General features: G+C 36.7%; 1 protein-coding gene across 4 annotated transcripts in view; it reads left to right on the top strand.

Annotated features, from left to right (window-relative positions):
- The window catches only part of LOC115449470 (RNA-binding protein Nova-2), a 93171-nt gene that overhangs the window by 51339 nt on the left and 20936 nt on the right, over positions 1-20896 (top strand). For all 4 annotated transcript variants that reach the window (XM_030177318.2, XM_030177332.2, XM_030177309.2 and 1 more), the window contains one exon: positions 16834-16988. In XM_030177318.2, the coding sequence (XP_030033178.1) occupies positions 16834-16988 (155 nt within the window). The remainder of the gene's footprint in view (positions 1-16833; positions 16989-20896) is intronic.

Below are 20896 nucleotides of genomic sequence, written 5' to 3'. Positions count from 1 at the left end.
TAAGGCGTGATGGTATGATGTAAGTCACAAGCCATGATCGACCATTTATCGCTCTGGCACCCACATTTAGGCGCGTTAGGTCGATAAAAAGAGCTGTTAGTTTCATTTGTACTGGCGTCGGTGTCAGTGGGCATCGGGGTCGGTGTGGTAACAATGGTACAACGATACTGCAACTGTTTTGTATCGATTAGCTCATATTGAGTGTTGTATTGTTTTAAATAAAATCTTGGTGGAGTCGAGGTCCTGGGTGTGATTGCGGGAAGCACTGCGGGCTTTCGTTTTCAGCCCGGGGTTGGTTTTGTTTTAGATAAGCCAGTGTTCGTAAAATGTCGGCCGTATGCGTTATAAGTGGAAATATATTTTCCACTACCTATCCTATTTGATTAATTTCCCTACGGGTTAATACTAACTATTGTTCACTTAGAGTCGCCGAGCTTCAACTCTAGGTCATAAAACGCGTGCCACTGTTGAACCTGTTTAGCTGGAGTTGTAGTGATGTGACGACGGGATAGCCTCGTGTGCGTTAAATGAGTTTGTCATACTCACCCCACAATCTTATATATTAACTGCGAGAATTTTCGAATATCGAAACCCGAAACAAATACGTGCACATATTGTCTCGGCGCGAGCGTTGAATCCGCGTCCTCTCCATTCAATCTGTGCTGTACTGTACAATAAATCATGTCATATCTAAAATGACTTGCTTACATTCAAACATAAAAGAAACATTAATATGTATCTCAAAGAAAAGTAATACAAAACGATTCTTTTAATGATATCCAAACTTAAAGGAATGTGATAAATAAAATACGAAACCAAAAAAAACAGTGACGTGCATATTATTTAACACAATAAAGTTACGATTCGCGACCCGATTAACAGTTCGGAATGTCGCTAGTGAGGGGACAGCGCTGTGAAATGTCGATAGATATGGATTTGGAACTAGGATGATTTGCGATGAAATATAGGGTGATACGTTTGATATTATGTAACATTGTGCCTCAAGGGCCTTGATCATAATAATTGTTTGGGGATTAAAAACTGAACAAAGTACATATTATAAACATATGGATATAATAAAAATTTATTGAGTACTTAGTGGTGAGAATACAGTAAGAAGTGATTGTGAGGTTTCTTGATAACTTTTAAGTAGCACAAATATTGAAACATTCTCGATTTTAATATCTAAAAACTTTTTTAATGAGCGTGTGCCTTTATCGTATGTTAAAATATGCAAGGTTTTAAATTGTGTTCTCAAGGTCCATCGCGTTACGTAACAACAACGTAATTTTAACGACCCATGGAAACTAGAATGTAGTAATTTTGATTATTCTAAAACACGCCATAAAAGTAGAAATACAAACATTATTTTTATTCACGATTCTCATCGTTTCGCACACGTGGAATTTACAAATGGATCGAGATTAACACAAAATTGCCCACGCGAGTGACGAATGGAAGCTTTAGAAATCGCTCTATCAAACGAGGAAAGTTTCACGGCAACCTAAATTAATTTTGTTTCGCTACAATAGTGCTTGGAAAGGGGCTTATTGTGATTTCTTTTTTTCCGTAGAAGGTTCGCCAGACCGGACACTATTAATGATGGTTTGCGCCTTTGTTGGCGTGTGGATAATTATTTTAGTGTGACATGTTTTGTCTATTCTGCCATAGTGTTTTCCATTAAAATCTAACGTTGCGTGCTGACATAATAACAAATATCGACGCTTTGCCCTCCTTATGGCTGACAGAGGACGTTGGAACTATTTTAATTATATTCACATAACTAACCTGACGACTTTGTAGTTTAAATATTCTTTACATAGCAACTTGTAAAGTTAAATGAGCACGGAGCGAGTGAACTTGTATAGAAATTCGTAGGTTTTCGCTGTAAATGTATAAGTATAATGGGTACACGTAGAAGGCAGTAGGCGCTATATCAACCGCATTGCGACACGCTTGGAGCTCGGTTCTTAATGGCGAAGAGGTCTGCGCCGTATAGAGATACGTAGAAGCTGAGCACAAGTATCCACTGAGCCAGCACTTTGGAATGATTGAGTATTTTTAATACAATGTAGAGTCATTTTCTACAAAGCTTATATACAATGTGCAGTACAGATACATACTTCATTGTATATCATAAAATGATTTGAACTTTAATTATATTTTCCTTCGTCGTGTTTGGAATTTTATAACAGAAAGACAAATATAAAAACGCTGATTAGACTGCTTTATTGAAACTTAGTAAATAAATCATATTCCCACAAAACAACATAAATAAAATAACACTTAACCAAACCACAATTTAGTAAATATTTCGTTTATCAAAGATTGTCCGACCTAATCCGTCGTTTTACGTAGTGGGCGTTTTTTCACTTTGCCATAAATCAACGTCTGGCTCTTCGCCTTGACCCAAACTGAAGAAGCTATACGTGTTGTGGATTACGGGCGGAGTTCAAAAAAATCGTTTTAGTTGAGGCACGCGCGGTCCCGGGATCCGGTTCATCCATCATTCATCTGACGTGCGATGTAAATTTTAACACCTGATTTGCAAAATATTTTTTTCCTTTTTTTTACATCGGCGAAACACAAATCGGTATGAAACTTTGATATTGTACACGTCTACAGATCAATACATCAGATTAGAAAGCTCGATGCAGTTACAACTGGTGCGAAATCTTTATAAGCCTTGAAATTATTTATGTATTTACGCGAATCGATCCCACGCGTTCTATATTTGATGTGTACGCTATTAATCATTTGCGTGAGTTTGTCTCGCGAATAATTAAACGGTGCATCATTTATAATGGTGCCAGATCGTACGAGATCTAATTAATTTGGTTCGTTATTGGCAATCTGTAGTCATTGTCTATCGTTTTATACTTTCACATAACTATTATGTATTGGTTGTCTAAGACCTTACCGAGAAGAATTGCGAATGATTTGAGTGACATGAAGGAAACTTACGTTAGATAATAAGACTGACTGCAAATCTACAATCTTAATTTCCATATTGCAGACGACCTCGGTTGTTGTAAATTTTTACTTTTATTTATTTTGAAATATTACCTATAGTCAAAATAAATCAATACGACATTTAAACGGTTGAAGATTACGGAATAACTTTCAATAATTATATACTAGACTCGGCTTTATTAATTCGTAATGATGTCACCGTGTGTAATTTCTATAATATAGTTGTTATGTGTAGTTTTTATCGACCGGTTTCCTGTGTCATACCTATATAATATGTAATTATTCTCCTACTTCTATCCAGGCTATAATTAAATCTTTTCTCATTAGAAACCTTTAGTTTTCCTCTACTAGGTAGAAGCCTACCCCTTACTAATGAGGTGGTTGAAACAGTAATTGTGGCATTAATCCGCTTATACCTTTGACTTGGAGAGAAAACATACCCATTCTTACGAAAATTCCACAAAACAAGTTAATGCACGATGACATCACGGCCATCACCAAAACCATTGTCATTAGTTAATAATACAGAAACTTAATAACCGTAGAAAGGAAAAGGGGACGGTTTAGTATGAAATAAGGTCACAGCGACGTTTAGTTGTCGCCTTGGTCGCCGGTTGTGGTCTAAAACTTGTCCAAACCGGAATTGTAATTGATATTGTCAAACTGCTATTCTTTTTTTCCAGTTACGTTAACCTGTTATAATGTGTTATAACCAAAAATGTGGACTGTTACCGGTTATTGTGCAATTTAGTGATGCGTCGTTTAAAGCATTCCACTAATATGAACCTTTATTGAAATTGTAAGGTTAATTTTCCTTACATCATATAACAAATAGCTTTGATTCCTCATCATCATCATTATCGCATGGAGTACACTTTTGACCATAAGCCTCTCCTAATGATTTCCAGACAGAGTTGTCAAAAGCTGTTTGTATCCTGTATGTATGCTCTGACTGCTGCTAATACATTATTTCTGTGTTTTGTATGTGTGAGTAATGAGAAACTCTCGCTCCCATCCTCGGATCACAAAGAAATATTTGTAAATTCCAAAAACATTTGTATAAGTTCGAAACGGCGTCCTTTTCGCTTGAAGTCGGCTACTCGCCCGCTGTGCTATAGACGCTTTCAGTTAATTTGAAATTCATTTTTGAAAGGCTTTAAATGATGAACTTGTTATTAAAGATATTTCACTCGAATATAACCAGAAATAAGAACATTGAGTTTAACCTTAATATTCTTACGAGATCTCGAAACTAAATTACACGTTTCAGTTAGCGAAGGTTAACCAGTTGAGGAAGTCCATGGTATCATAATTTATAACAAAAAAAAGCTACTACTTTTTTGTTTTTATGTTATAGTGCATGTGATGAACATAATAAAACGCCGCCAATAATGTTATGTACATTAAAAATAATACATTTACGCTCCTCTATCTCTAACAGTAATCCCAAATATATATCGAGAATCAATGTATCGATAGATCATTTTATCGACGCGTGCGCATCCCTCATACCGACAAGCGGCGGTCCTTGAGCGGAGTCTGTTAATGACTTGATTGTTATTTTTAACGTTTGCCACTGTAACACTATTTGGTGCGGTCGCAATTATTTCGGGAATCGCGTGCGCGTTGGCTAGACGTCAATGGCCGGGAAATTGGGACGACACTGGAGGGGTCGAGGCGCGTAAATACTGAGAAATTTTATAAATACTGCAATGCTGAAGGCTTGATATTCGATATTTATAAATATTGATTCTGAATGAGCCACGATAGAAACAGTTGTAACACTAAAAAGTTTTGTTAAACGAAGTGAAGCTCACTGAAATTGCTGACTGGCCAAAGATGCAAGCATACCTGGATGGCATAATTATTCTTAAAACAATTCTCTTGCACGTCAAAAGCAATAAAAAAGTAACCTCCCTAATAAGAATTCAATAGTAAAGCCTGATCAGGGAAATGAAAGACGTGCTTGGGGACTTTTATTTTTTAAAGTTAACGTTGCCAGTACAAGAAATTAGTTCTTTTTTTCACCACGTTCTTTATCCTATTACAAAACATTATAGCCCCTATACAGCCCTATCATCCAAAGCATTAGCTGATGTTAATCTTATAAAACCCAGTAATTAATTATTGCTAACAAAAATGTTAAATTAGTGCATTGGTACGACGTGAAGTAATGATTCAAAGAAACTCTATTGCAATGGCAAAGCGTTGTATGTCAATATCTTTTTTTACCTTTGACCCAATAACCTATTCTAATAAAGCTTACGTCATATTTATACGAGTAAATAAAGAGTCTGGTAAGTAACTTGCTAAATGTCAAACTCCACGATTAGTGCAACACGCAAAACTTTTTATTATAAAGCAATGCATCGTACTACAACGCTTGTTACCTGACGTAACATGGTTAATCTCACAAAGTCTAATAATAACAAACACATACACGCCTTGGTCGCCAAAGGAGAAGGCAATGCAAACAGGGCATCCAGTTTTACCCTTGTGTGTTCCGTCCTATGGTGTGATAGAAAGCGAGGCTATCACCATATCAGACACAAATTCCAGACTCTGAGCTGATATAATAATATCAGCCCTGTATTACTGAGAGGGATTAGGCCTTACACCACCACGCTGGCCTAGTGCGGATTGGTGGACTTCACACACCCTCAAAATTTTTATAGAGAACTTCTGAGGTATGCAGGTTTCCTCACGATGTTTTCCTTCACCGTTAAAGCAAGCGATAGTTCACAAAGAATACACACATCATTTAAGAAAAGTTAAAGGTGCCCTTGGGATTTGAACCTGCGGACATTTATCTCAGCAGTCCATTACACACCTAACTAGGCGATTGTCGCTTTTTTTCTGAGCTGATACCGAGCAGAAAAACTATCACTTTGCCCACCCCGGGATTACTATACTAGCTCCGATATTCTTCAAATACAGTTTGAGCTGTTTTTTTATATAAAACGGAGTACTTTAGTGCTTAAAACTGATTTAGTATTTGTAGCAAGAACTGGTTAATGGTGTTCCAATCTAATATACATAATGATCGTCGTCAAGTTATTCTAATGGTGATTCGTAAAATAAATGATTTGCGGGCATTTATATGTGGCGCGGTATCCGTTAAGGATATTACACGTGTTATAAATCAGGCCGACATAGCACATGCGATTAACGATAGGTATCTTGTTAGGCGTCATTAAGTTAAAAGTGTAGCATACCAGAATATATAAGCTCTTTTGGTTCAATCCAAGCTTCATGACTGACTTTATTTTCCATCAAAAAACACACAGCACTCATTAATTAACGGGTATGCAAAGGCGCAACCAGGGCACTTTTCGCCAAGTGTGTTCCATACCACGATGTGATAGGGGCCGAGCCAATAGCCATCGGATACAAATTCTAGTCTCCGGGTTGATACTGAGCAGAAAAACCCAAATATCACTTTGCCCGACCTAGGATTCGAACCCAGGGCCGCAGAGCGCTGCCATACCGCGCATGCAGTACAACTACGCCACCCAGACAGTCATCTTTTCCACCAGGCACAGCCAATATTGCTTTCCAAAAAATCGCGTATTTGAATTGACACTTTTAGCTCAGGCAGTTACGCGATCCTTGAATGAAGTGTGTACAAATCCTTGAATGCGGGACACCTTACAGCCTTAAATACTTAAGTCTTGAGCCTCGAAGGGCATATAAAGCCATTGATCCTCTTTGTCACTCGTCAAAGACAGTTGTCAGCAAACACGGCATTTATTCTCAAAAGGAAATCAAGCAACAATTAGTACACTTACACTTCGATGTAAGTATAGGCCATTTAGAACTTAAGTCTGCCTCACGATAAGGCCTATTGTCTTACCGAGCACAAACTCCAAATCTACAAATTAGATGTCTTTCGAATAGTAAAACTGCCACACATGTTAAATGCTTAACCAAATTTGAACCTTATGGTTTTCAGCCCGAACGATGCCTCTAGTAGTCTAGACCAATGAGATTTTAACAGTTATGTTGTTTAGAGTATGTGCTGTTGACTTTGATTTCCTCTAATGGGACCATATTCTTGTATAAGGTTAATTATTGCTTTTTAGTTTTACTCGTTGATGCGTCTTTACTTGTGTACTAAATGATGATTCAGTTCTATCAAAATGGCTTTTGTAACTTCAATCAATTTGTGTTTTTATAACACGCAATTAAATTATATATAAAAAAATTGAGGTTCATTAAAATTGTTGTTTAGATTATTCGTAAAACATTTCTTCCATTTCAAAACTATACAACTTAAATAATTTCCATTCAACGAATGCCGTGCATTCTCTCGTGAGTAGGCTAAGTGGGCAATAATGAACGCCCTAGCGCGCCGTGACATCACCTGGACAGAAATAATAGTGACCTAACACACCGGTAGCGACTGGCGACCGATCGGACTGCGGCAACTAATGATGAGTCGTTGAAACAATTTGCAACTGCAGCTTTGAAGTTAAACGTCTACTGACACATTAATGAAGACGACACCGATGCTTTGGGGTTATTTCAAGATGGTCATGAACATTGGCGATAGCTATATGTATTAATTGTTTATGGAATGAACAAATTATTTATGTAAGAAAGGCATGAATAGGGTCGCATAAAAGCAAATTAAATGATGGTTTACCTATAGAAGTTTGATACTTTCTGTAGGACGGAAATGTTTATAACTCTTTTAGTATATTCATAGATTAATACTTACCATCCGTCACTTGTTTACTTTCCTGGTATAAAAGGAATTTTGATGCCACTATTTTGGATCAAACATTTGCCTATTACACAAACATTTGATTGAACATTGCTCGCTGGCGCCAGAGGTCGGATATTTTGTTATTGCCTACCAAATAGATGACATACAGGACGACTCGGTGTGTTTTTTGTCTGTCTGTGTGCAGTATTATGACAAGTCTCCAGAGATGCAGCAAAAACACGGATTAATCATTAATGGAGTCACGTTTAAGAACTCAGTAAGTCGTGTTTTTAGTTTTTTCTTTTTGAGATGTATCGGATATCGGTTTCGTATCGAAGTATTATGCCTCGTTTCTTTTGTATATAGGCATATGGTTCATAGTCATAGTTTTACGGTCTAAACTACGTATTCTAAACTATGCTATCTAATTTGCGAACAGGTTACTTTCGATAATACTTTAAAACAACTTTTAATAACACATAACCAGATGGAATACAAAGTATGATATTACGACTGATGAGTCTGTAATCACTTTAAACATTATTAATAAGTTGCGGTTATACGCATTACTGTGATGGCATTGGAACACGTTTTCTAACAAAACTCGCATAATTGTAATGTAATGTTGCGGGATGACGTGATAATGGTGAATCACGGAAATTACGACAAATGTTATAACTCAGCATTTAATGTTTTTTTGACTCTTGACCTTTGTTTTAATGGTGATAAAGTTTATACGTTAAATTGTATTTTTATGAAAAACACTAGCTTTTGCTCGCGGCTTCACCCGCGTGAAGGAGTTTTCCGGAATAAAAGTCCCGCTATATATTTTTCCGGGATAGAAAGTAGCCTATAACCTTCCCAGAGTTTAAACTATCTCCATACAAAATTTCATAAAAATCCGTTCAATACATATTGAGAAAATCGATAACATACAGACAGATGGAAAAGAGGTCTTTGTTTTATAATATGTATAGATAATTGTTTAATTAGTACGTATAAAAATTCAATCATCAAATGTCTTTGTTCATCGATTGTAATTGTTGTTACAAACGAACGGCAAACAGCTTAATGGCCATAATACCCCATTATGAATTTATATGCGACCGTAGACATTGGGTAATTACCAGATGTTTTCCTCGTAGCACCTCAATTATATAATGTTTTGTATTTATTATATTTTAACGCTTTACCAGAACTTGCTCGGGAGATAAGCATTTCGGTTTTTTGTTTGTACTTGACTGTCTATACAGACGGTTGTGATGCAGTTCATTTTTGTTTCTTTTTTATATTTATACCAACAATTTGTATGAATATTGGTTAGCAACTAATGCTCTGGATGTCAAAAAGGTAAAGCATGTAAATCTAAGCGCCCGTCACGCCTGTGCGGTCTATTAGCATCGATCAAATTCATTTAGTTCTCCATGTTGTGATGGATGTTGTTTAGTTAAGCTTTAAATACATTTTGCCATGACATGTATTACATTTGTAAAAAAAATATACATTTTCTTTCTGTTTTTAATACTTTAACTACAGGACAATCTTGGCATTCCATTTAACGTGCCTTACAAAAACAATTAACCTTCATAGATACCTACATTTCTGAAGGAGTAGACAGTACGTACTGTCACTAATACATTTATGGGCTTACGGCTCACCGATATTGTTTCCGTTCGATAATGTAATTGGAGTCTATCTAATCATCGGGACAAATCAAATCCCACCCAAATCGTGTGTGGGTTTTCGAATTGGAAATTATACCTATAATGCTGTGCGACTTGCGTGTAACGAAACATCACGAAAAAGATGGATACACGTCAAATTGGAAGGCTCCTCCTCATTTCGTTTGATTAGAAACATCACCAAAGACGAGAGGTTACAACACAATGAACATGAAAAGGTTACCAGTGTGCAGTTGAGTTGCTGTACAAATTAACTTGATTATTCCGACCTTGTCGACTCAAACTAGTCAGCTGCTAACCTATGACATTTGTTGTTGCACAATTTTTATATTTATACACTAATGTTATTCTTGCATCCTCTTCAATCGATTACGTAAATTTATTCTTATATGTTAAACAGGTGCCATTGTCAATCGTATGTTCGATATACGGCTAGATATATTTCTTTTAAAAACAAATGTAAGAGATTATCGCGTGAAAAATGTCGCTCGTATATTTTCCAGTTGTATTTGAATAACCTCTTTAATTAATCTTAACCCAAACCAACGTGATAAATGTCTCATCTGACGCAAATCAAACATGTGATAAATTATATGAATTTGAAATAAAACGAACTTCAATTCGTTCGTAGCCGCCTGTGGCTATTTTTAGCCATCTAATAATGCACAGATGTTATCAAGACTGCATTTTGCACGACGGCGCTAATTTCTCCCGGCACATTTTCAAACGTTTTTCTCGCAAGCAGCGCTCAAACACGGCCGCTGCTCCATTTTCACTTTCATTCTGTGAAGTATCTCACCGCGCCTCACACCTTCAGATTATGCCAAGAAGAAAAAAACGCTCACGAAACGTAATAACAATGCGAAAATGTGTCAAACCAAATTACATGACATAACATACATTCGTCAACACTCGTGTCACTCGCGAGGATGGCGAAGAATTCCACCCGCCCCTGCGCTCGTTGGCGTGAACATACGGCCTTGACCCAAAAATAACAACATTCGTCTTGACACCGTGACACAAACACTTTTTATACACACTCGAGCCAAAATTAACCGGAACGTTCTTAAGTGTTTATGTGGATTAGTTTTTGTTTGCGGTTCCGCTCGCGTTCCACGTGGGAAGTTTTGTGTAATTTTAATTTGACCTCGCCAGTTTATTATGGCGCGTACTGATGAAGGCACAAGGACCAATCAATCTAAGGGCAGCACACTAACTTCCTTCATAAAAGAGTTGAATTACAGATTTGTATTCTAAGACTTTCGGAAAGGTCCGTCAACTGTTTCAAAAATGAACGGACTTACCGACGAATATAAAAGTTATTTTTTAGTAATTTGCTGATAATATACGAGCATAATAAAAGCCCGATAAATCGCAATCACAGACAGACACATTATTTTTATTTGTGTGGATATAGATGAGATCCGAATCTGTTTCTAGTTTTCGGAGCGCATGTGTAATTTGGCGGCGTCGCTTCGTGACGTAATCGTTGCGTGTCAAAGTGACAGATGGCGTCACTAATGTGCTTTTTCGAATGTAATGTACGCATTTTTACGAGTTTTTCGGTTGCACTGTTTTGTGTTTGTGACTCTTTGATTACTATCCATGACTGTTATTATCACATGAAAGGATTGGTCTATTTACACGCGGCGGTCTACTGCTGGACTCAAACTTCTTTGAAAACGGCCAAACTAAATACTTAATTAACAAGACTTAAAAGTGTTTAAAACAATCGAGATTCGTAAGATACCCAATTACAAAATAAAATTGCGTCATTCAATGTATATTTATAGCTTTATTTCGCCATTATCTAACACACAGTTTCCCGTAAAAACAGCGTCCGTTTTATTATTTATTATTCACAATGAACGACACAGTGTCCCATTTATCATATTGCCTAATACATCTCCGTATTTATCATATTCTATTCACGGCACTTATTTACATTGCAAACAACACTAGACAGATTCCACTAGCAACTGGTGCCATCTATCGTCAGCTTCCTGCAACACACAAACTCCAGCACGCGCCGCTCGTCTCGGCCCACTGGTTGTTCGTAAATGGGACGCGGCTAAATTGACCAGGTCAATTTGACCCACACGGACAATTGGGTCGCAAACGTGTCCCAATAAATTAAACAACGACGCAGCTAAACAGCGGAATGATAGCGTGAAGTACAGTAATAACTCAGCGGCGTTCATAATTGGATAATGGTTGATAATCTTTTGTTAGCGACGGCCTTGCGGCGACCGCGCGAGATTACGCGACCGTTTATAAAAGCAACGCTCAGACTTGCCGTATGGAGTGGGTGTGCGTATCCTATTTGGTCAGTTGTTAATTGGCGCAAACGTTTGGGCCAATTGAGTGCAGTATCGTTTGGAACGTGAGCGATGCTATTCTCGGTGCAGCGTATTGGCCCAGTGTGCCTGTTTCGCTTAGCATTGGACTAATACCAAATGATAATGACCGGTTTGCGCGAGAGCTGGTGCGGTGGTGGTCGGATTCCTCTCGCCAAGGTCAAGGGGGGGAGGCTCACGACCGGTCCGCTTGCATCATTTCACCCGGTTTCGTCGACTCGAGCGCGTGCCGTTTGGCGCGTATTAGTTTGCTCTGGTATATTGTTTTGTATGACATTTGTACGTAATTATTTGGGTTTATTTCTGTTATATTTGGCTATGATTATTTACAGTGTGTATTGTATCAGTCTATTATTATTCAGAAGGTCGTCATTGCTTTCTATTCTAATTACCAATAAGCACCACAGGTCGGCAACTTTGACTCGGAGAGTAATAGAACAGCTTTTTTTATAGCCTTTTAAACGCTATTTCAATTTTAGACTCTACATTCACAGAATAAGAACGAACGAAAACGAAATGTAAATCGAATACGCGAGCATCGTTAGTGACCTTACAATGTTGTTTATTTTTTTAATTAGAATGACTAGCGAAACGAGAATGGCGGACACAAAAATGACAAGCATAAATGTCGAAGTGCCGGTGTCGCGAGCAGGAAATTAAACCATTTGAAATGTTATGGAATATTCGGGCTTTTTGAGGAAAACTGCATTCCGAAATGTCTTTTTATGCTAAATTTATACATCCTTATTGGTATTTCATATTTATGTATTTAAATGACGGACACGACCTTCGGTGTGGCGCGACTTATCGTGATTCATGACACTAAAAACGTGGCGAAACATGATAATGTGTTAGTGGGTTTGCTATTTTTAATACCTTAATAACAACAGGGTTATAGTATAAATATAATATCAACATAACGATTACCATATAAATGAAGTATTTCAAAAATAAACAACACGCAAAACCCCACTTAACTATTAGCCTACGAGATAAAGGGGTTGAAGAAAAAATCAAACAACGTGAGCTCGAGCGTCTGTATCTAGAATCTAGACGCAGACTTAGATGGTATCGGCGACGGCGAACCTTGTTCAGTATTTATTGAACTTGGCAGTAATCTGTTTACGCGAAGGTCGGCCTATTTGTGAACGTAACGGCGGGTTAACAACTATATCTACGGACGAAGTACCATTAGATTGGAATGGAGATAATTAGCAAGTATCCTAAGTCCTATCGAGATGATGGAATGAATATTAGGTCACAAGGTACCCTTGAGTCCTTTCGTAGGATTATTTGTCGTGTAATATTTAGTTCAGCAGTCAGTGGAAGTGTAGGGTAATCTTATTGATGATAAACTGACATTTTTCCGCAGCTCCCTTTGTGAAATATGAAGCCTATTTTACAATAATTGTGGAGTTCAATAAATTGAAATTGTCTTACTGGATTAGAAGCAATCAAAATGAAATATAATTTATCTAAAGACGGCTCAGTTTTAGCTCAGGTTCTTTCTAAAAACAATAAATTTAAATACTCTACAAAGGTAAAAATGTGTTGTATCGTTGATTAGTATGGTACCTAAGTGAATTAATTAAGATTTTTTATTAGGATTCATTTATTTTAAAGCATGCTAATACACACACTACCGTTTATTATATTAGCACGTTTTATAAATAATAATATTTTTTAATACAGAACAATTTTATTCTTATTACAGTAAAGCCACTTTGACACATGTTGCCTAACATATAGTTTATTAAATGTATTTCATGTAAAACTTGTGTAAACACGATATGGTAATTTATTTAAAAAAATCATACCATTTTATTCTTACGTAATTTTGCTAAATTCAAAATGTCAAAGTATATGTAGCTATTGGATATCGCTATACGAAAATAATTAATGGATTCTCAATCGTAGAAGACAAATCTAATACTAAGATATATCTTTGCCCTACATAATTAATGACGATGCGACCAACAACCATTAATTCCCATGAAGCCCTCCCTACTCCCTCCACTTTTCGATACGTTCTGATGGCATCACAATAAGTACAATGCGTGGCAGCGTGACCATACATTTCGATAATGGCGGCGGCGCGCGGCGTCTACGGCGCGGGTATTTTGTTTTCAGCTTTTTAGGTTACTTGTGATGGAAAATGTACTATCTGGAGCCGGGACGGTTGAAAAGTTATTTTGTATATTACTGAAAAAAGGTTCTGCTAATGTTATGTGCGTAGATAAAGATTATAGTCTGGAATATAACATATACGATTTTTATATTCCAGAAAAATATACGACACTTTTATCCTGTAAAAACTTCTAATGAACGGAGCTGCAAGTTAATGCTTGTGTTTGATAAATGCTGGTAACACGTTTGTATGCGTGATTTAAATTTAACTATTTATGTTTTACCGTAGACTTCATATATTATTATTTTACTGTTGTGATTGCCAACAATTTAATGTCTTAGGACATTATGTCTATAAATTATACCCGCTCCTCACTAGTATGTTCATATACTAACTAAGATCTATTTGAATTTACTAATTCTGCCGGTCCTTTATGTCTTTATTTAATAAATTAACCGTGACTATTATATAGTGTAATCTGGAACTATTGTATGTATGGTGTTGCCAGATGTCTCTCTTTCTAGAATTTTTCTAATTCTGAGGAAGCTCTCAGCATGGTAGGCACAGCGCTCTATTGGTCCACATTTTGCTCCATACTTCATACGATATATGTAAAATTATAAACATACAAAACAAATAGTAATACGTATAAAAGAATTGATGCCACACACTTCCTCGTTCGTCGCTCACATTCGTGTTTCAAAATCCCATTATTTGCTGAAATCGTGTAGCATGAATGGTACGAAATTTCGTCGCGCAACTTGGTTAATGTGTTTCATGGTAGACTAACTGATCTGACAACACTCCGTCTGCATACGTCGAGTTGATTAACAAACTTACTCCGACGATAACTAGCTCGGGTATTCGTACGGATTCCGATATATTGCTCTGCCGATACAATATCTACGTCGGGAGAAATCAAAATGGAAATGACGGAATGATGATATATTTAGATGTAGTATCTATTGCAGATATAACTATGTATGAAGAAGACATAATTGTGTTGATTAGGTAATAATATCGTTAATCGATCTTGATAACGCTGCAGTTACCAGGCGCAGTGGAGTGTGGAGTTAGTGTCATGTACCTATAAGAAAGACATTTCCCTATAAAAAGGATTTATAAGAATTTGTACATTCGCTATTATCAAAATCATCACCTATAGAAAGATCTTAATCTACCTCCACTCATCTTGAGTTTACGCGAGGTCGACGTAAAACATTGTAATGATATTGCAGAAAGGAATTCGCTTATATTTTATGACCAAATCTGCAGTCAAACTATATAAAGATAGTGAACAGCTCCCACAATTTACAATATTATGTTAACTTAGTCAGACACTAGCTTATGATAACAAGAAGTTAAACTAAATCTATTTATCAGTTTCTAGTGAGATCATATTATTACAATATCATCCGTTGAGATAGTTACAAGCACTAATTTAAAACTTCGCGCCTTGTAATATTTTGAATACCTAGAATATAGACACAAGGGAATCGTAGATCCCAAGCGTAATAAAATATTATAACAAAGAATGATGCCTATTGCAAAGATATCAGTTCTGCTAGGTTAGCGAAACTTATTATATGTAAAAAGAAAAATATGTATAGATATAACTTACAGCGCCTTTTTGGGCACTAATTTAGTTTGTAAACAGTGCTGCTTCTTTGCCAGTACGTATTATTTGTATTTCGAACATGAATAACCTTTATCTAATTCTTCCGGCCATTTTTTTTTAATTACCAGTACTACAACTATCGTTTGAAAAACCTTCTATTGTTCCTAACTGAAAAATACATCCAAATTGCCAAAAATCTCTAAATTCTATATAAATTATTGACGAATTGTAAAAATCTGTATAAACATCTGTACCCGTTCCATATCTGGGCCATGTTAAAAATCCATAAATACAGATAAATCTGTATGCAGGCAACATTGAATACCATAGAGAAATTCGCAAGAAATACCAGTGTATTCCCTTTGCAATGTCGCCGGGCTGAGACAATGGATGCTGCGAAGGCGAGAATTTTTCATTACTTGCTCATCAGGCCGGCGATGCCTTTGACGCTGGGTTCTTTGCTCGCATTCTTTTTGGTAGCAGGCGTTTGCAAAAAACGAGATATTTTAAAGAATATTTTTTTCCGCATTACGCCTCTGAAATGAAGTTGCGTTTTGTGCAATGAATGTAATTTTAAACTTTGTTTACATCCAGTGGATAATGTTTGTGTATTTTATAGATATAAAACTAATTATAATGTTAGAGGATTAATTTCAATAGATTTTGCATAAAGTAAACAAATTTATGTTGGTTTCATTATATTCTTATTTTATGTCCAAATTAGTTCATGCTATTCTAATCGAATTAGGTAATAGGTACGTGTAAACTATGCTCTAAGACATCCCACTTTTTATCTACAACTTTTGTTACTGTATTTAAAGAAATAAAGAACCAATAAACAAAGTTATTTTTTTCTTTTAGGTAAAATATAGGTTAATTATCATTATTGACTCAGAGCTGAATGTAGAGTCGATCACAGAAGTAGCTGAATAAATTCAAAATATTAAAATCGACGTAAAACTTTTGTGTCCCTATCTTCAATCGTTTTTTCTTCAATAAAATAAAATTTTATCCGTTTAATTTATTTAAAATAAAGAAAACCCGAATATTTCGTTTAAAGTTAACATTTTAGACATTGAAATTAAACTACTGACGGAATTTATCACGATTATTTATGTTATTATTTTATTCCAAAGATTCAAAGACTTTGCAGCCTTCATAAATAGTAAATAACTTTATTTCAATGTAAAAGCGTTTAGGAGTATGGAATTTGTTCAGCTACTTTCTTGTCTAACTGTACTACCGCTAGACAAATGCGACAATAATCCATTCTACACAAATCATCTAGTCACAACCCAAAATGCCGTCCTTAATGACAAATGAAGCTCCATAAAGCACCTTCAATGACCATCATCATTTGTCACCAGGCACTACGGAGCGCGCGTGCCTCATCACCGGCTCCGTGGAAGGCATTATGGTGGTGCTCGACTTCATCATGGACAAGATCAAGGAGAAACCGGAGCTGGTGAAGCCGTTCCCGGAGGGGGTAGACACTAAAATGCCACAAGACAGAGATAAACAGGTAATGTATTGTTTGAAGTCATACATACATATTTAATGTACTTAATAAGTAACATAGGGCCTCGATGGCGTAGTTGTGTGCATTGCGACGGCGCTTTGAAGGTTTGAATCCTGGGTCGAGCAACGTGATATTAATTTTCATCATCATCATCAGCCCCTTACAGGCCATTACTGGACATAGGCCTCTCCCAAGTTACGGCATAGAGCCCAGTTTGCTGCTTTATGCATCCAGTCGCTTGAATCGGTTCAGTATTAACGCGGACTCTGAAATTTGTGCTCCATATGGCGATAAACCCGCCCACTATCACATAGTACGAAGTACACATGGCGATAAGTGGGTGCCCGGGTTGCACTTCCGCCTACCCCTTCGGAGATAAATGCGTGACGTGCGCTTACTTCTTGAATCCATTATATGACGCCTTTTTCCTTTTTAACAAATAGGTAATGTTGTAACATGCACACATTTCTCCATATTGAGTCCAATGTATAGAGCTAGTCTGTTGCAATTTATTGAGCCCAGTTCAAGACTACACTGCGGCCCTTCAAGTTGTATGTAGTCTCTCAGTTGAGTATCATTTGTAACCGATTTGCAAAGAAGGAAGAGGTTTTCAATTCGTGTGTTTGTATTTTTTTATTAACGAGAAACTCTTTTCTTCGAAGTAAAGGCACATAAACACGATACGACGTCGCGTATTGTGTTGATGTGTAAGAGCCCTTAGCCCACCTTGTACCCATTCCATGATGAGCAAACCTATCTTCATGTCTGGTTTTAAATTGAAACACAATACACGTATTTTCCACTCACAACCCTGACGACAGTACCCAGAAGTTTAATTATACATATTTCTTTTTGTATGACGATTTATTTGAAACCATTTAGCTCATTATAGTTCCACGTAACATACAATGGATATAAAGATTACGGGAACATTCATTGCTGGAATTATTGAATGCAGTTTCATTCATTGTCGAAGCAATGTCGTATTGGTTGTTAACTACGTATTGCATTCTTGAATCAAGTATTCAATGATGGTTCAAAGTATATTTCATCAAACGAATGTTATTAGCAGAAGAAATAAGAGATCATTTAGTTTGTCCTTAACTTCATTGAAAGACGAAAATATATCTTGAATCAGGATTTTTTCCAGTACAAAGTTCGTTCAATCATAATCGATCTAGAGATGTAATCTCATTTCACCTACATTAGAGTACAGGAATAATTCCTTTTGCCTTTGCTAGCTAAAATTTTAAATGAATATACAGATTAGTGTTGCCGTTCTATGTGAAGAATGTTAATACCGTTCCTTTGATAACATAAACACATCACGCTTTTATCATGGTAGGCAGCGGCGCAACCAGGGCACCCATTTTCGCCAAATGTGTTCCGTCCCATGATGTGATATGAGACGAGCCTGTCGCCATATCGGTAACAAATTTCGAACTCTAATTCTGAACAGAAAAACTCAATATAACTTCGCTCGGCGTGGGTTTTAAACCCAGAGCCACAGAGCCGTGACGTACCACGCACAGATTACAACTACGCCACCGAGACAGTCCTTTGATAACGTGTTTAAGTATTCAGATCAGATTTTGATATAATCGTATAATACCTAAATGCTTTAGTAGTTGCTGTGGGAAACACTGATTCGTTTTTGAAGGATTTCGTGCTAATAAATATGAAATATTCCGAAGTTTAGTCCTGGGTTATTCAGTAAGAGATACGATTATTTAATATAGTTAGAAACGTGATTTATATATTATTTTTCGAGGATAAAATTTCTTATATATTTTGAGGATAAAAAGTAATATATTAGTTAATTGAGGATTTGAACTATCTGTGTGACAAATTCCATACAAATCTGTTTAGCAGTTTATGTCTAATGCGCTCACAAACATCATAACAATCTTTCACGTATGTACTACTAGAATTTACTACACTAGGCTTATGTTCTTCAGATTTATAATATGCTCAATTCATACTCAAAGCGAGTGGCGACATAAACATTAAATGGTACATTCAGGCACAAAACTAACTAAACAAATTCTATATTTTAAAACGCTTCTATACAACAACTTAAATAGAAATATTTTTTTTTTCATTTAAAACAAAATTAACCCTTGAAATTTATTTTAGTGAAAAAAAAACTAAACTTAACTCAGTGACAAAAGTTTAACGACGATTTAAAATTTGTTCACCTACTTTTGTAATTGTCTGTACATGACAAACGAAGTATTGTTAATAATATTAGCACAGTGGTTATCATTCTCCATGTTGATAACGCATGCGTAATTACATTCGAGTTTGTTAATATCTCGAGTGCTTATTTATTTGGAGGACGTCCGCGTTTGTTAAAGGAAATGTGTATAAACTTTGTAATTGTATTATGTAGCTGTTTAAGTATTTCCGAATGTAGAGCTAAGTTGACGATTTACCTCTGGATTGTGGAGGGGTGCCCAGATAGAGTATCAGTTGAAGATGGTTTTTTTTTTATTGCCTTAGTAGGGAAACAATCGGTCCGCCTGATCGTAAGCAACATCCGCCACCTATATACTTTGCAGTGCCTATCGATTATCTCTAGTCTACACAATTTTGCCGGCCTGTCCGAAACAGTATACAGATGCACAGATCGATACGGAATTCGACACATTTACCCCCACTACGGCGGATATACCTTGCGTACTGTGCTCTGTTCGGATTGTTTTTTTTTTAATTGTTATTGCACTACTCTTCGGATTGTTAGAAATTTTCAACCACCAGCAAATTAAACGTAACACAAGCCCACAGTCGCCAGTAGCGATGAGTTTAACCGCAAGTGGCGGATCGTTTGTGATGCGGCGACCGTTCAGCGTCGTTTTGTATTGGCGGCCGCGAGTCGGCACGGCTCGGTTAATTGACCGCCGACATGCGCGGACTGACAATAGCTTTGAAGGGATTTGTGATAGAACACAATAATGAAGATGTTTAGAACTTTGTCAGAAGTGAAAGGGTTAGCCGCAAAATATATTTAGATGATGATCATGCGGTGATCTAGATAGGTAACTAGGGACACAGGTACAAAAAAAATATTTCTGGTCAGGGCCGGGAGGTCCCTGGTACACTGTAATAAAACCTAACCCTACGGCAGCTACGCACCTGCACGAAGATAGATTAAGTTCTAGATTACATGCTTTTTTGTAGAAGGAAATGCGTAGTGGGATTTTTACACCTATTTCCTGGAATAGACTTTTTGATGCCGGTCATAGAAATGCAAGGCATAACAGCGGTACGCATCCAGATGCATTGTCGCAAAAAAGACACCATTAATTTTTCCAAATTCTAAAAAAAACGCCAAAAGAGACTTATTTAGTGAGTGACAAGGTTCATTGTATTTAGTTTACAAAAAGAGGATCTAACGCACCCATTCGTAATTTCCTGATTCAGTTTATATCCTGTCCGAACTGGAAGCCGCAACTATTAATTCCCCGGCTCGAATCAAGGCTTATACATCACGGCAATAGCACCGTCACAACACCAAAGCGCTAGTAATCATCTAAAAGCTCGTCGATGGTGCAATGCGGCAGTAGCACCGTGCCAACACAACATATTACTACAAATATTTACAACACGTAACGACACGGATCTGTTGTGCCGCGCGGCGCACTCGCCGATAATACAACACTTGTATACTTGAGGGTTAATCAATAGAATTGGATTAGGGGTTAATTGCTGTCGGCGTTTTTTAAAACGCAGCGTTTTTAAAATAAATAATTCCTTTGGAACTTTAAACAACGGTTAGAAAATATTTGCTGTATTTATGTTCCAATTATGTCTATCTGTAATTTATTTGATAAACGAAATTCGTGACGTCGCCCATCCGTCATTAGAATTACGCGGAGCCTATTTAGCAAGACAGAAACCGATTAATCATA

The sequence above is a fragment of the Manduca sexta genome, chromosome 13 (assembly GCF_014839805.1).
Source record: "Manduca sexta isolate Smith_Timp_Sample1 chromosome 13, JHU_Msex_v1.0, whole genome shotgun sequence".
In the NCBI taxonomy this organism is placed as follows: domain Eukaryota; kingdom Metazoa; phylum Arthropoda; class Insecta; order Lepidoptera; family Sphingidae; genus Manduca; species Manduca sexta.
This window is presented reverse-complemented; position numbering and strand designations above follow the sequence as displayed.